Here is a 16,751-nt window from a genome sequence, read left to right as displayed (position 1 = left end):
GTAAATTCAGATCTCTTCACTGAGTTGTGCCACACCTGTTTGCAAACCTTTTTTTTTTTTTTGCATATATTGGAACTGGTTGTATTCTATTTTAATTAATCTATGAACTATAAGGAAGTACTGCTTTTATTATGCTAAATGTGGTGTTTGAAAGTCTTGAAGGTTGTTCCTAAAGCAGACGCAGACGGAACTTTGCTCCATGAGAACTGCATCAGAGGTTGAAGAGAGCAACGCAAATGAAGCATGCCTTTAGGATACGAGACGTGCAGAATTAATCCATAGGAGCCTCTTTTAATAAAACGGATCCTTGTTGAGGCACTTGAACAACTTGAGCTGAAGCCAGACTTGTATAAACGCAGCTGATGTCTGCGGGCTGAGAGGGGAAACAGGCGCCCAACCCATTTCTTTTGTGCTGAAGCTCCTGTGATTTCATTGAGCTTTCCCCGGGCCGCTACTATAATGGGCTCCCTCGCTTTGAATCGCTCTTGTATCCGCGATTTTATTTTATTTTTGTTTGCTGGTTAAACTAGAGCAATCTTTTTAGTTGTCAGTGGTTTTGAAGCTTGGGAACTGGCTGAGTAAATTTCTCGCCGATCATCTGGACGGGTCCCAATGAAAATGCACGGGAGAAACAGGTACAACCTGGTGGACGATGTGGCGGATTCGCGAGTCCCGCTTCACGACGAGGAAGCGTATCAACACGGAATACACTTCCAAGCCAAGGTGAAACAGATCATATCTGCTGTAAACATTGCCATTGGTATTATTGCTGGTTATACTATTAACCGATACTTTCATGTAGTCAAATGGAGTTCATACACGTAAAGTGGGTCATTCAATGTGTGCTTAAAGAGTAATTCCACATGAGACAGTCAGGGTCATGTTTTGGGTAGTGATGACCTTAGACACCAGCAAATGAAAATGTCACCAAATAGAAAAAAAAGAGAAATATTTTGACATTTGGTTTAAAACACGTGCACAGTTCTTAGAAATGTAATCTTAATATTCATTTAGGTTTGGTTGTAATATTTTCTTTACAAGTATTTAGGCATTTTGAGTCATGAATATTAAGGTTTTGTAGGGTTACTCGATTTGACCTGTAAAGCATTTAAGATATTTAAAATATTTAAAATAATAATAATAATCTCACTATTTAATTGTTTTCTTGTTACATGACAACAAATGCTTTCTAGATGTTGATTGTGCCATGCTAGCTTAGATCAGGTGATCACAGTGTTTCTTTAGATGATTATTAAAAAAACACTATTTTCTCTTTTTCTCAATAATTACAGCCTTTATTCTTTTGCAATCAAGAATTTTTTTTTTTACTTTAAGCCCCCCAAATATAAAAATCAAAAACTGAAAACATGTTCATGTTCATCATGGTCATCTTTATTAAGTTACTTTTTAATGCATGCATCTTTGTTTAACTTAATAGATCCAGATGAGTAACGTCACTGACCTGTATGCAGAGGTTTTTTTTTTTTTTTTTGCATAAACAATTTTGGTGTCTGGTACAACTTTTTAGGAATGGCTGCATGGCTGGTTACACTGGTACTTTAACTAAGCCTAGACGTCTTTTAAACTCTGAAGGGTATTTGGTTTCTTCAGAAGCTGTGGTTAGATTCGACTGGGACATTGGGTCATTAACATTTCATTGAATAAACCCCTACTCGGTGGCCGTGTCTCAAAACACAATGAGCTGTCTTAGCGAGAGCATTGAACATCAATTATCAATCAATGGTTGAGGTTTTGGGATAATCAGTGTATTATGTCCACCACTATAAGTCACAAAACGCTGCTAGATTTTCTGCTGGATAAACATGCATAAACATTATACATTGATTTTCTTTATTGCTTATATTCATATACAGCAACCAATGTCCTGTTTGGTATACAGAATTTCTGACCTGCCTGGTTATGATCACTTGATAAATATTTAATTTGTGCCCATTAATGAAAGCCAGGACATCCTTTAAGGTCCCAGATAACTCCTCTATCTATATCATAGTCATTTCTTATATACATCTACGTACTCAGACACTTGCATATTTAAAATATTACAGTCTGCTGTCTCATGTGTCATAAATGCTGTTTTTTCCCCCCCCAGAGAGCTTTTCATTAAGCTTTTCAAATCTGCAGACAGCTAAATGCCTCAGGAAACCTAAAGCTTTGTATACTGAGCCACTCAGAAGCCTATCGCGGAGTAATTTTAGCTCCAATTTGTGATGCAGGATTATATTCCAGGAATTTTATTGGCCAAAGCTGGAAAGCCAAGACCTAGAACCACTCACAATCACAGTCACACATTCTGACTGCAGTCTTGCAGTCTTGTCTTTCACAGCTTAAATCAGCTGTATAAGTTGCTATTTTTGCTGAACTGTTGTCAGTTTTGCTGTCCCTCTCTGCTGGATTTAGACTGTGGAAGCTGGATATAAGTATTTAAGGTCAACATCTCCGTATATTTTAAGAACAGGTCATTACAGGCATGAAAGAACATTTTGTTGTTTGTAAACACTGAGCCTATACTTGGATAAGCATGTTATTTGCAGCTGGCATTGATCTATTCACATTTTAGAAATATATGTAATGTTGGGTCAGTGGTCATAAATAGAGAATGATCCATTTTTGGTTTTCAGGGAAATTTTTTTACATGAGGGCATATGTTTTGTAACCATTAAAACCATTTCATATTTTGAATAATCAGTTTAATCTGTAAATTATATGTATAGCTAGATTTGACATTTCCTAAAGAAAATGCAGTTGGTGATTATGCTAAATTGTTTCTAGGGTATTCTGGGTGGTAGCTAATGTGTTTCGGTGAGCACTGGTGGTTGCTAAGGTGTTTTAGGTGATTGCTTGAGTGTTTTTAAGCATTTGTTGTGAATTTTTGGAAATTATGTGAAATATGTAAAGTGAGTAAAATTATTTCCTTTTCCAACAGATAATTTCCTAGAATAAATAAATAAATAAATATATATGTAACATGGAGAAGGTAAAGCAAGTAGGCAGGGAACGTGGACCTAAATGCAGGTAGTTTTAATGACAAAACAAGAACAAACAATAAACCAAAAACACTAGGAACAAGGAACCAAAACACGAGCAGAACGGCACCATTACATACAGTACAACAACAGGCACAAGGGAAACACAAGGGCCATTTATCCACCTTTTTCTTCAACGCAGAATTAAGCCTATGGACGAGACTTCCGGTTCATTAGCCGCTATAGGTAAATAACGAGGAGAATAACAATGTGCAGTAAACGGTAAAACTGTTTGAACTACAAACCAGTGTGTTCATAATTAAGATAATACATTAAAATAATTTGGCAAGACACACCCATTTTCAATATCTAGCAACAAAACGAACTGTTTTGTACAGCTAAAAATAGCTGGATGTGGATGAGACCAGAAGCTAGACCCATAGAATTTACAAATGCCCATTTTTAAGGCAAGAAAAAGGTGGATACACAGGAGAACAAAAGTGACCAATGACTTGCTATGGGAACTAACAAGCAGATGGGTGTGGTCCAATGAGTAGCTATGGCAACTAATAAGTGGAACTATGGAGACAATCAAGGTACACAGCAAGACTTGCAGGGAACATGTAACAATCTAACTATATATATACTATATATATATATATATATATATATATATATATATATAAACATATACTGTATATATCACACACTTAATTCTATATTAGATCACACAATATCAAACCAAATAGCATTTGTAAGTAAATTAGATTTTTTTTTCTTAAGTCAGGTGTCTGAACAATATATCTACACTTTTCTTTTTTTTCTCCTTTATTTAAAAGCCATTTGGTTTAGTATTCTGAATGAAATGCAATGACATTCATACATTTGTGAGTGCAATTCGGGATGAATAGTATATATATATATATTGTCACTTCTGGTGGCATTTTTGCCATTTTAGCCTTCATTAATTTCCAACCCTGCCCATTGTGAATCTGACCAATTCAGTGATGGGTTACAGATTTGTTCTTATAGGAATGCATATGCAAATAATGCAAATAATAAATCTTGAAGCAATGCAAATTTGCACAGGCAAACATCTACTGATGTTTTTAACAAATTTACAAAATTGTCAGTATGTCTTTTTAACTTTACATATTGCTCGGCCTATGTCGTTTTTGGTAGTACTGGTACTGAGTTTTGAAGCAAAACCAAATGAGAACGACTGATTTAGATTATCATTTAAGCATAAATAGAGTTTGAGAAATGAGGCTTCCAGTGTCCTGCCAATGCAAAAGTAACTTGGCATTCATTAAGATAAAAAGTGTGTTTGTGCAAATGAAGCTGCCTCATTAATTTTAGAATGGGTGATTCCTCTGTTGCAGTTAATAACAGAGTATAAACAGAACACTCTTTATCTAACATTCAAGCATGTGTTTCTTTTGCAGTATGTTGGCAGCCTGGATGTCCCAAGACCCAACAGTCGTATGGAGATTGTTGCTGCTATGAGAAGAATCAGGGTAAGATCAGACACTTTCACTCACAGACACAGACTCTGAGTGCTGAGTAATCACTGCTGATTGGCCCACAGCAGCTGTTTTCCTCAGACACGTCTTTTGCAGTGTAAGACTCATTAGCTGGGGAAAAAACAGCTTGTTCCTCTATATTTATCACATACTCTGCAGAGTCTACCAGTGTGTGCTTAGTTTAGGGTGTATCCTGGTAGTATTTTTGCACCTGAGGTTTCATATTTCATGTTCCGCACATTGATAAAAGAGAGATCACACACACATACTCAGACACTGGGGCACAGAAAGCCTTGTTATTCCCCATGAATGATCTCTGCGGGGTCTACAGCAAATGGAAATTGAAGATGACTACCATTATTTTGGTTGATTGGTCAGTTTGTGTGTGTGTGTGTGTGTATCCTAGTTTTCTATATGTACTTGCCATGTACTCACACAGACCCTCATAGTTCAGACTGAAGACCATTTCTAAGACAAATTAAGTTGGCTTTGTTGCTTGATCACATGGATCATGAATTTGTGTATGTGCATGACTTATTACCTTTAGAGCTTGTGACAAGCCTGCCAGGAGATCAAAGTGCTTCAGCTGCAAGATTTTCATAAACCTTTCTATCCTATATCAAACAAACACACAATTCATATGTCATGGGCTGTCAAAATGAGCCCATTATCAATGGGATGTGCCTCAGCCATGACTAAGATGGGAAGTCATAACATTGAAGGATAAGAACAACAGGAAACTAATGGATATGCATTACATAAAAAAACTGAGCACTAATTTTACAGGCTATAACAGATTTCCAGACACGCACGCACGCACACACACACACACACACACACACATTTATTTAGAAAAATCACAATTACTGATTAAACATGACAATAATGCCACCTGCTGGATGACTGATGGACTGCTTCAGCTAATGATGTGATGTAGTCTGTCTTGTCTTTTCTTCTCTTCTCTTCTCTTCTCTTCTCTTCTCTTCTCTTCTCTTCTCTTCTCTTCTCTTCTCTTCTCTTCTCTTCTCTTCTCTTGTGTCTACATATATATATTTTTGACTATTTTTAACCTATACAGCATTTTTCTTTCTGTACATAGTGACTATATAAATATATTTAAGATATATGCTAAGCAGTGCAGCTTAAGGATTTTTTTTTTCAAATGTGAAGTATACTTATACAATTACTTAAAGGGACAACATACATTTCCAATCTTAAAATACATTTAGGGTAAATGCAAAAAAATTTATTTTTTTTTTTATTTTTTTTTTTAGGACAGTATACATTTAGATTGGAAATATATCAAAATGACCATTCGATGTCTAGGGGATGTTGGACTTGCTTGTGGGTGTAAAATAGTGAGAAAAATTTATATGTCTAAATAGGACCTGCTGATAAAGTTGTTCTGGGCTTTTTAGAGGAATCTCAGTGTCAGTTTGTTTAATATGTTTCACTGCTGATATTTTCTGGGTTAGTGGGTTCTCTCAGAGACGAGTCTAGAATTCATGCCCTTGTTGTGTTAGATTTTCCTGAAAACAACAGTAAATAATTTGTACTGACCTTCTTTGCAGCCTATTTCCTTCTCTCTTTTCTCTCTTTAACATTTTCTCCCCATTTTATTGAGTAAATGAGCTTTTATAACTGTCATCGGATTAAGTTTTGCTTGGCAATTCAGCCCTTTAATTCAAGCCCTGACGATCAGCTTTTCTTGCGCACCTGCTGTGAATGTGTATGTGAGTGTGTGTACATGAAACCACCAAGTAATACTTAAAATAGCTTAGTTTATGCAATGGACAAGAAGCTTTCCACGATGGGGCTTCATATAAGCATGTCTGAATGGACAGTTGTTACAGCTCAAGGTTGATTGCTCAGCATGGATGCATTTAATAATCAAAAGTGAAAGTAAAGTAATTTATAATGTTACAAAATATTTTTCGGTTTCAAAAAAAAAAATATTTCTATTCATTTCTATTCATCAACTTTCTACAAAAATGTTAAGCATCACAACAGTTTTCAACATTGATAATAACAATAAATGTTTATTGAACACCAGATCAGCATTTTAGAATGATTTCTGAAGGATCATGCTATCTTTCCTGCACGGAACTTGTCCCTTGTCTTGAATTGTTTGGGATTCGTTCCCCTATATTTTTTTACTTCTATGTGTAAATGTCGGAAGGCAGTCCTGCCCACTCACAGGCATGTGCATATACAGTATATTCATGTGAACAATATATTATAAGAGGATAAGACTGAGTCGATCTTTCACAGACTCGCTCTGAGAACATTCAGCATTGGGCAGCAGATACATAACTTGACAGCGCTCTCTTTCTGTCAGTCCCTCTGTGATGATTGGGTGAAAGGTCAGCTTGCAGAATGTCTCTTAAGAATGGCAGTATGTGTTTGACAGCTCCTTAGGTCTTGTGTTATCAAACCTAAAAATAACTGGAAAGTGGTCTGCTTCCAATGAAGGAAACAACACATAATGTCTCTGAGCTTTGCAAGTCATCTGAGACCCTGTCCCTTTTTATTCTCTCTCTTTCTTTCGTTTACTTCTTCATTCTGTCACTTCCATTTGGGAAACATTTCAGCCAGGGAATACTGTAGGCTAATATAATTAAGACTTTAATTGTTTTGCGCCTTCATTTCTCAACAGGTCTAATCTGTAGAACGAAACTTTGAATAGACCATAGTGCAGTGTGTGTCTTTGAAAGATGAATGTGTAATGTAATGTTATTTTATATATAGTGTCTATTATGAAGTCTCATTTATGAAGTTTTAGTTTATTCCCAGGTATGCTTAGTAGAATTAGCCAGAATGTCAATATATTTATGGTTAGCCAAATAAGAAAAGCAAGAAAGATCTGTATGTAATGTAAAGGAAAAACCTGTATATGATAAAGCAGCTTATTTAGGCTGTATTAGTTCTGATGCATCTCTTTAGAGCAAATCAATTCAGGCTAACTGCCAAATGAAAGCACGTCATTTATTTTCCCTATAGTGCATATCGATTTTTTTATATATGCAAAATGACACGATAGCAACAGTGATGTCTGCTGAACCCTCACACATACTCACACATCTTTACTTATCTGTCTAAATGTGCTAATACCGTAGATGTCTATTGTTTTATATAATTAAGCAATATGATAAGTTCCACATTCACTTGTCACCACTCACATGCTCCAGCTCCTGTCTGGAACACAGTAGAACACAGACCGGTGGAGTGACGCAAACTCTTGAACTCTGCTTGTCCAGTCAGATTAGAGGACTGGAACTGAATTTTGGATTTAACTTATTATAATGATTTAGAAATTATAATGAATTGTATATTCCTGTTTGTAAAAGTCACTTTTTTCATTTTTATAATGTACATTTAGATTTTTTCTATTTATGAATCATCTTTGTAATTGAGAATTTGTCAGTCGGATGTAACCAAAGGGAGGTTTCGCTAAGGTTTAGCTAGGTTTGGCTAAATGAGTAAACCCACACACACTGTCCTTATTTTTTTCTGTATCTTTTCTTTTGCTACAGTTTATTGTGTATGGAGGTTTGCCTTTAAATATGTGTCAATCTTTGTGTGTTTGTTTGTGTATCTTTATGCAGCGACTGATATTGACATTTGTAGAAACTGATACATAAATATCAACAATGAATTTTGAGAATGTTTGATGTGTTGATCCAGAGATCAGGTCTGTAGTAATTACTAATTTCCAAATGATGTTCAGTTCTACTAGTACTAGTATCAAAGATACTTGATAACTTAATTTCTGCATCTGCCACTGTCAGCCTAGGAGTTTATAGGTCAGTGAATGAATGCAAGAATGAGCAAATATAAGTTAAGTATGACTCATTGGTTAAGTGGTAATGTTTTCACTTTGATTTCAGTGGGTTCCAGTTTCTCATCTGCCTTTACATAACATTTTAATATTACACCATAACAATGATGGTATTTTCCTTAAATGTTACATCATTTGAGCTCTGATCCACAATACAAAAACCACACATCGCTTAATGAAAAATCCTGTCTGGACTTTTATAAATACATTTTCCATTAAAATATATTTTTTCCCAGACAAAGTTTGTGTAAAAGAATTTATGTTTTAGAATCTATCCTTTGTTGATATTGTATACATCTTGAGTCATCTTGTGTTCGTGCTTGACTGTGAAGCTGATGCTAATGGCAGTCTCACAAAACCATGAGAGAATGTGATAAAGAGGTCGAGAGGAGAGGAGAGGAGAGGAGAGGAAAAAGGCGGTAGTAGGGGTTAGGGAGTAGATGGGGTGTGTGTGTGTGTGTGTCCAATGGGGAGGGGGCTGATATGGGACTACAGAGAGAATGAAAGGCTTTATTGTTGTGCAGTAGCCCAGGGACAGATGCAGTAATGCCTACATGGACAAGCACCCATGAGCTTGACATCTCTCCCTCCAAACTAAACTGCAAGCTGTCAAGATTCACATTTAAATCACATTAAATGTGAGATAAATGACTGAGTAATTAACATCCTCGAGACAACTACATACATTTGAATGGATACATGTATATACAGGGACACAGTCTTCTCACTCCAGAGAACAATAAATACACAAACAGTCTCAAAATGTTTGTGTTTTCATTTTTGTAAGTCTTATGGAACGGAACCCCTGAGTAAATCCTCTGTCCCACTGCACTCAGTCAGTGCACTCAGCAGGGTTCCTCCCTCTTTTGCTGCTTTTCTTCTATTCTCATTCACTGTCATCTCTCTCACACTCTCTTTCACACTTCCTCGGACTATTTCTGTCAGTGTTAACTAGTTACGCAAGACCAGGACCCCCATATCACCATGGCAACCCCCCCCCCAACTCTGCCGAAACACGTCTCAAGTCCTGAAACTTTCAGGGTGTTTGAGCACCAAGCGTATTTGGCCAAACTCCACCCACACAAACATCGCAGACTTTTAACGTTCACCTGCACTAACTGGCATGCTGAAACACACACTCTTAAGTGAACTCCATCTGTTGGGTTTTAGTTTGTTTTGTGATTGGGAACACTGCTTCAGGGCTTGAGAAAAAGAAACGGAGAGAGGGAGAGATGGTTGCTCTACTTTAGGGATATTGTATATCTCTCTCTCTTTGGGAGTGTCTCTCATTCCCTGTTTCTGTGCCTGTCATTTCTCATCTTCTTGTGTTTCCCTCCATTCCTCCTATATTCCCTGATCTACACCCTCTTTGCTTCTTCCTCTCATTTCTACTTTGTCACAGAAAGCCATTTGGCCTAACTGAGACCATTGTTTGTGTATGTGTGTGTGTGTGTGTGTGTGTGTGTGTGTAAGAGAGAGTCTTTTTTAATGTTATAATGTATTTATATATGACCACTGGGCAAATGACAACAAAATCAAAATCACAGACGCAGATAAACCACCCAGTTTTAATTCAAATTAATGTTTGTAAATAAATAAGATTAATTTAGTAGGAATGTGGAAACTTATTTTTGCTAGTAACAGCCATTACTCCAGACTTCAGTGTCTCATGATCCTTCAGAAATCATTCTAATGTGCTGATTTGGTGCTCAGAAAACATTTATTATTGTGATCAATGTTGAAAACTGTTATTCCGCTCAATATGTTTGTGAAAATCAATATAAAAAATTCTGGATTCTTTAATGAATGGAAGAACAGCATTCATTAGAAGTATACATCTTTTATTACATTGTAAATTACATATACTGTCTTGTTTTGATCAACTTAAGTCATCCTTGCTGAATAAAAGTATTAATTTCTTTCAAAAAACAAATCCCACTGACCTCACTTTTGAATGCTAGTGTATGACAGGTGCTTGTACTTGTTTATTTAACAAAGATCTGCTCTTAATCTATAAAACCATAATCTTTTATATTTAATCTTTGCACAATCCATATGCCTTGGACGCTGGAGTGTTGACATTGTTGTTCAAACACAAACTCAGACATGCACATGGGACAGATGGTGCCCTCATAACTTGGCCTTGTTTTTTTGAGTTGTCCTTCTGTGTGGACAAACGTCCAAACACCACACTAAATTAAACCGAATGAAGGAGTCATTTTGAACTGGTCTCACACCTGTTACTGTGCTGTTTATGCACATGAAGTCCAGGTCATTCAATGATGGTTCTGAAATGGTAACAATATGTTGTTAGGCCTAAACTAATTGTTGACTAATATGGATTTTTCAAAGCCCAGTTCATCTAACATCTACACAGCAGACAGAATCACTAATGGCGCTTTTCCACTGCGTGGCACGACTCGGCTCGGTACGGCTCAGTACGGTACGGCACGGCTCAGTTCAGCTTGGTTTGCATTTCCACTGCAGTTTAGTATCGCTTTAGAATGGGCAGGATTATTCACATGTCGTTATAGTTGCGCCGCCTCTACTGCCGCGACGCCGAAAAAAACGTTTTCATTCTGCGTCGCCCCATCAAGCTCTCGCTGGATCCACTCCTCTGCTATCAACGAGAGGAACGTCTGTTCTTCCACAACAGGGGGAACAGCCACTTTTTGGTTGTTAAAAAAAGGTGCGCTCGTTCAAAACAGTTGCGTTCGATCCTTCGCTGGCTGTGCTGATTTAAATCTAGCGTGTCTGTTTGTGTCTCATGTCGCAAGTTCAGTGACACAGGTAGTGACGATTTTCTCCGGCCAATCCGTGATCAGCAGAGTTTACACGTCACGTTTTGGTAATGGTACGGTACGCTTGGAACCCCAACCGAGGTGGTACTAAAAAAAGTACCAGGTACCAGGTACTGTACCCAGTGGAAAACCCCCAAAAAGTAAACCGTACCGTGCCGTACCATGCAGTGGAAAAGCGCCATAAGTCAGCAATCTCTTTCACTTTATTTCTATAACACACACACACACATAAACTCATCTGTTGAGGTTATTGTTAGTGAGATGGTACTACAAGGAGTTCCTGTCACGTCTTGTCATCTATTCAGTCAAGCACATGCCCTTATGAACCTAAGCAAGGTTGCATTGATGAACACACCAAAAAAAAAAAAAAAGTTCCCTTTCAGTCGGTCACTCTCAACGTCGAATTGGGATCTCGCTTAGAGTGACCAATCCACTTCGAGTGTAAACAAAAAGTGGCAATGCACATTGGCATAAGATTATTGCATCCAGCTGCCGCTGATCACAGCATGAGTATAAGTAAGCAGCAGGTGCAGCGCATATTCAGCTTTTTGCTTCGGAGCCGAGCGATCACATCGTTTTGCTCCTGACTACTCTACTGAAAGAAGAAGACTGAATGAGTTCAGCATGCTCTTTGAGAGCTCTTCGAGTTTCTGGATGCGGTCGTTACCTGGCGCTTGGTGTTGGTCACGATCGCTGCCTCACGAGGATAGGCATTTAGCACGCTGAGGTGGTTTGTGGATGAGTCATGTTCTCATCGCGGGAAGATGATCATCTCGGAATCGCGGGCCAAACTCCGTTACCTCAAAGGGGCGGAGCGCCGTTGCCTCTGCCTCGATCTAGTACTCGTCATGGTGGCAGTCAGGTGGGGGCTACTTCAGGCAATAGCATGGGCAGTAACAGTGATGGCAAACCCTCCAGGGAACCAACCCTCGGGGGACCATCGCTCCTCTTGCATTCCGCAACCAGTTGAGCTGCCAATTGAACATGCTGGGCCCTCTACAAGGAGTATACCAGCAGTATCCTTTGGCGATCCTACGGACGACCGGATGTCGATCGCTGCATCGGAGGGTGAGCCGGAGCTTTCTGGAGAGGAAGATTCGGCAGCGCTGCTGCCTACAGGACTGTAGCAATGCCTGAATCGGATACGGAAATAACAGCTATGCTTTCCTGGGCCGCCGTGAGGGTAGGGCTCAAGTGGAGGCCTCCACCGTGTCCCGAACCCTCAAGGTTGGATAATTGGTTCTTCGGGGTGGTCCACGCTGGTTCTCAGTGCCCTGCCCCGGTGCCATTCTTCCCGGAGGTGCATGAGGGGCTTACCAGGTTGTGGATAGCACCTTTTTCTGCCAGAAACCAATCTGCTAACACTTCCTCCCTCACCACTCTCGACGGTGGTGCAGCTAGGGGGTATATAGGGGTCCCCCCAGTGGAGCGGTCAGTTGCGATGCAGTTGTGTCCTAATACCGCCTCCACCCGGCAGGGCGAACCGTGCCTTCCCTCCCGGGATCTGTAGGTACTCGTCTGGTTTGTCCGGCGATGCTGTGGTTTACACGGATGCCTCCACCACCAGCTGGGGGGCCCCGTTCGGTCACCGAATCAGCTCCTCAGCAAAAAGCTGAATGTGCGCTGCACCTGCTGCCTACTTATACTCACGCAGTGATCAGCGGCAGCTGGATGCAATAGTCGTCCGTAGGACTGCAAAATCCACTATCGGTCGACCTCTAATTGTAATACAGCTGCACTGTCAAATATAAACTGAATGCATTAGTATTTTAGTAGTACGTATGTTAATTATTTTACACAAAGAGCATGTTGACGGGCTTCGCTCTGAAACACGCAGCTCAATGGACCATATATTTATTTAATTAAAATACTGACGGAGAGAAGAGAGAGCGAAAAAGAGCAGCTAATATTTGTGTATCGATACTGCGGATAATAAGTATTGAACCTTTACATTTTTTTCAGATATTTCACTATATATTGAAAAATCTATATTTCACTTCACAATTTCACTATCACTACACTAGCGGGACATTCTGACAAAATACAGTTTTCAAACTCAAGTTTTGCTTTCAAATGTATTTAAATCAGATTATACTGTTAGCCATCTTATAGAGTCATATCAGGTCATTCAGTTATTTTGTTACTCTTTTAATTTTATTTATGGTTTGAACATTGACACTGTCAAGGTGCCACACAAATTGAAATGAATGATTGACATCTGAAACCTTGTTTGACATTACTCTGATGCACAGTCAATTTGTTAGGTCTTTGGGTGATCGTTGACAGGCAGCCTCACAGGCCTACACCCTCCTTGCTGTCTTGTTTCCGCTGTTGTCTTAGTTTGTAGCTTGTTTCATTTAACACTAATGGACTGTTGGTAAGTATTGGGTAAAAATGTGGTCCTGTGTTAAAGAAAAATACTGCTCATTTTTATTTTTAGACCCCTTTTTACTCTATTTGTGGAAACTGCTTCATAATAGTTTTTCCCCCTTGTGTAGTCTTAGTAATACAAGTGCACTTCTTTTTTGAGTCGCTGAGTAAATGCTTTTGATGACTGTCTTAAAAAACAAATGGAGATGTCACTTGTAATTGTTTTCTCTCATATTCTGGCATCTAAATTCCCTTGCAAGCCGAAAGAGAGATCAGTAAGGAATGTCATTAAGTGCCGAGTATGTCGGCTTTGTCAACTTTAAACCCACTATGCAGATGCTTTTTAACAAAATGGAAATTAGACATAAAAGCAAGACAGGATTATAGATGATGTCTGGATTCAGATCTTAATCCCAAATTTGAAGTCTGACCCCTTTGTTTCCTGGGAGATTTCTTTAGCTTTAACTGTATTTTATTATTAATAAATAATGACAGGTGAAAGTGTTATTCAACGAAAAAGCAAGTGAATGCAGAGAGGAGGCACAAGAAAGCAAGATACTGTATAATATACTTTATAGTGTTATATTTATTTGTGTTCAATGTTTTTATATATTGATCCGTTGCTATGGTGGGTCCCTTATGTATTATTACCTTTCTCACTGTCTCATATGCACTAGTATGCCATTGAAAATATAATCTACAGTGTCTTTTGTGTTTGGTGCAGTTTTGTAAAGAGTGCAGGTAGTGTTAAGAGTGATATGAATGAGAAACCCTGAAGGCTGAATGGTCAGTTGGTGTGGAGCATTTGACAAGCAGCCTTATTTTGTATTCACCCATGTCTTGTCCCTCAACTCTCAACTTCTTTCCTTTTGCTTTTATTTTGTTTGGTCTAGAGCTGTCCTTTGTCCTAAATGGCTGCATGCATACTAAATAATGTGCATCTCCGGTCAGAGGACATTCATTTCAGTGCTTTTGAAGTTCTGGCTATAGTATGAATTTTTAGAAAGCTGTAGTGTAGTGTAAGCTGTAAATATTGTCCCTTATGATTTTCCTAGTTCAATTATTAATGTAAAATAAATAAGCAAAATTATTAACTCTGACAGGGTAGATTAAAGTTTTAGCAACTTCAACACACTCAAGCTCTTCAGCAAGACTAGAGGTTTGTCATCTGCACACGTGGACAGACCTGTCATGTCCTTTTCCTGTAGTACATCTCATACAGTCTTTATGCTTCCACCATCGCTCCTTGTTTTCCTCTAGCCTACAAGAGATGTACAGATCAGCGTAATGTTCCTTCGAATGATTGTAGCTCTCTCAGTTCAGTCCAGGACTTGACTTCAATAATGAATAGGTAGTCTTTCAGCAGAAATGATTTATATCCAACTCAAAAGAGTTTCAAAGAACCCAAAAACTCAAATAGGGTTAATCTGAATCATTCAGACTGAAGACATTTGGAATAAATAATTCTTGAGTTGGAATCTTTTAATGCAAAGTTGTTTTATTTTTTTTTGCAATACGTAATTGTAAACAAAGTATAAAGGGCATTAAAATGTATGAGAGTGAGTTAAGAGAGAGCGAGTCAAATGCTAGTAAAAGCCAAGGTGGGAAACTTGAGATACAATTTTTCAATAAATGAATACTGTTATTAACCAAGGATGCATTAAATGGATCAAAAGTGACAGTAAAAAACATTTATAATATTACAAAAGATTTCTATGTCAAATAAATACTGTTCTTTTGAACTTTTATTCATCAAGGATCATTTGACACTGAAGACTGTAATGACAGTCAACACTTTAGCAGTAACGGAAGCTAAAAAAATCAGCTTTGCCATCACAGGAATAAATTACATACAATAACAGATACCAGTCGCATGTTTCTACATCAATTTCAGCTCTTTAAGAAAGTTGTTGTTTATTGTAAATACTTCATTATAATTTAAATCAGGCTCTCAGGGCAAGACTGATTGTCGATTCATCTATTTTCATTATTTAGCAGTTTAGGTGCTAATGAGTACTAATTGATTTAGGATTGGTCCTAGTACTTCAGTTAGCATCTTAAAGTTTTGGACATTGGATGTTTAGTTTGATCTTTTAATGGAAAACATTAGAATAGACAGCTGTGTTTTGGTTCTATGGTTGGTCTTTGAAAACGTCTCTTAAAGTGCCCCTATTATGGATTTTTTTAAATTACCTTTCATGCAGTGTGTAACACAGCTCTAAGTGAATGAAAACACCCTGCAAAGTTTTAAATCTAAAAGTGCATAAAAGTGTATAAACTTATTGTCTTTCAAAAGAAAGAGCCGACTCCAAGTCATGAAAACGAGTCGTTTTTAAAACTAATCTTAAGCTGTTTCAAGTTGACGTCAACATGAAATATTAGCATATTTATGCCCGCCCACTTATTGCGCTTGCAGACCCAGGAAAACTTGAACCCCCCCAGCCCTTTGAAGCTGCATTGAAACTGCATTTTTAACCTTCATTCCGTTGAGCACCACTGAAGTCCACTATATGGAGAAAAATACTGGAATGTTTTCCTCAAAAACCTTAAATTCTTTGTGACTGAAGAAAGAGAGACATGAACATATTGGATGACATGGGGGTGAGTAAATTATCAGGAATATTTTATTCTGAAAGTGGAGTAATTATTTTAAAAACTGTTGCTGCCGTGTATTCTGTACTGTAGCATGCAAAATACGTATTTAGTTGTGTGTGTTGTGTTCGCTCCATGCAGCTTGTAAGTCTCCGTCTAACCGGCTAACAGCAATATCTGTTTGCTCGCAATTGTCTAGAAATGTGTCAATGAATAGTGAATGTTTGTCGTTGTTATTACTTGGAGTCCTGATAAAGAATAGAGCAATACGTTGGTGTACAAACTGCAGTGCTTTATCAGTACATTTCTGCATTGGACTAACACATTTACCATGGCTGTTTGGTTGTTTACCACCAAGCTGTGGGCTAAGTAATGGTGATGGGCGTTCCGTTATTGACATGCGCTGCACGCAGTAGACCAATCACAATAGACTGGGTCATCAGACCTATCACCGCAGTTTAGCATCACGCAAAGGAGGGGTTTGGAAAAATTCATTGTTGAGCGAACCGTTTGGGAGTCGTTAAGCAACAAATGAAAAAATAAATGCATATTATAAGACAATTAAAGTGTTTTTTCACCTTGCATGTATGTCAACCTGTTGTTGGGGACTCCCAAAACCAAAATATGAACCTTTCATAACCCA

At 38.1% G+C, this 16,751-nt stretch overlaps 1 protein-coding gene across 1 annotated transcript in view; it reads left to right on the top strand.

Moving 5' to 3' along the window:
- Positions 1-206: 206 nt before the first annotated feature.
- LOC107587412 (carboxyl-terminal PDZ ligand of neuronal nitric oxide synthase protein-like) overlaps positions 207-16,751 on the top strand; it is a 45,188-nt gene continuing 28,643 nt past the window's right edge. The window contains exons 1-2 of the mRNA XM_016275212.1: positions 207-723; positions 4,430-4,501. Coding sequence (XP_016130698.1) covers positions 613-723; positions 4,430-4,501 — 183 coding nt within the window. The 5' untranslated portion in view covers positions 207-612. The remainder of the gene's footprint in view (positions 724-4,429; positions 4,502-16,751) is intronic.

The sequence above is a fragment of the Sinocyclocheilus grahami genome, unplaced genomic scaffold (genome assembly GCF_001515645.1).
Source record: "Sinocyclocheilus grahami isolate Dianchi unplaced genomic scaffold, SAMN03320097.WGS_v1.1 scaffold92.1, whole genome shotgun sequence".
NCBI lineage: Eukaryota > Metazoa > Chordata > Actinopteri > Cypriniformes > Cyprinidae > Sinocyclocheilus > Sinocyclocheilus grahami.
The sequence above is the reverse complement of the archived record's forward strand: the minus strand, read 5'-3'. Positions and strand labels throughout refer to the sequence as shown.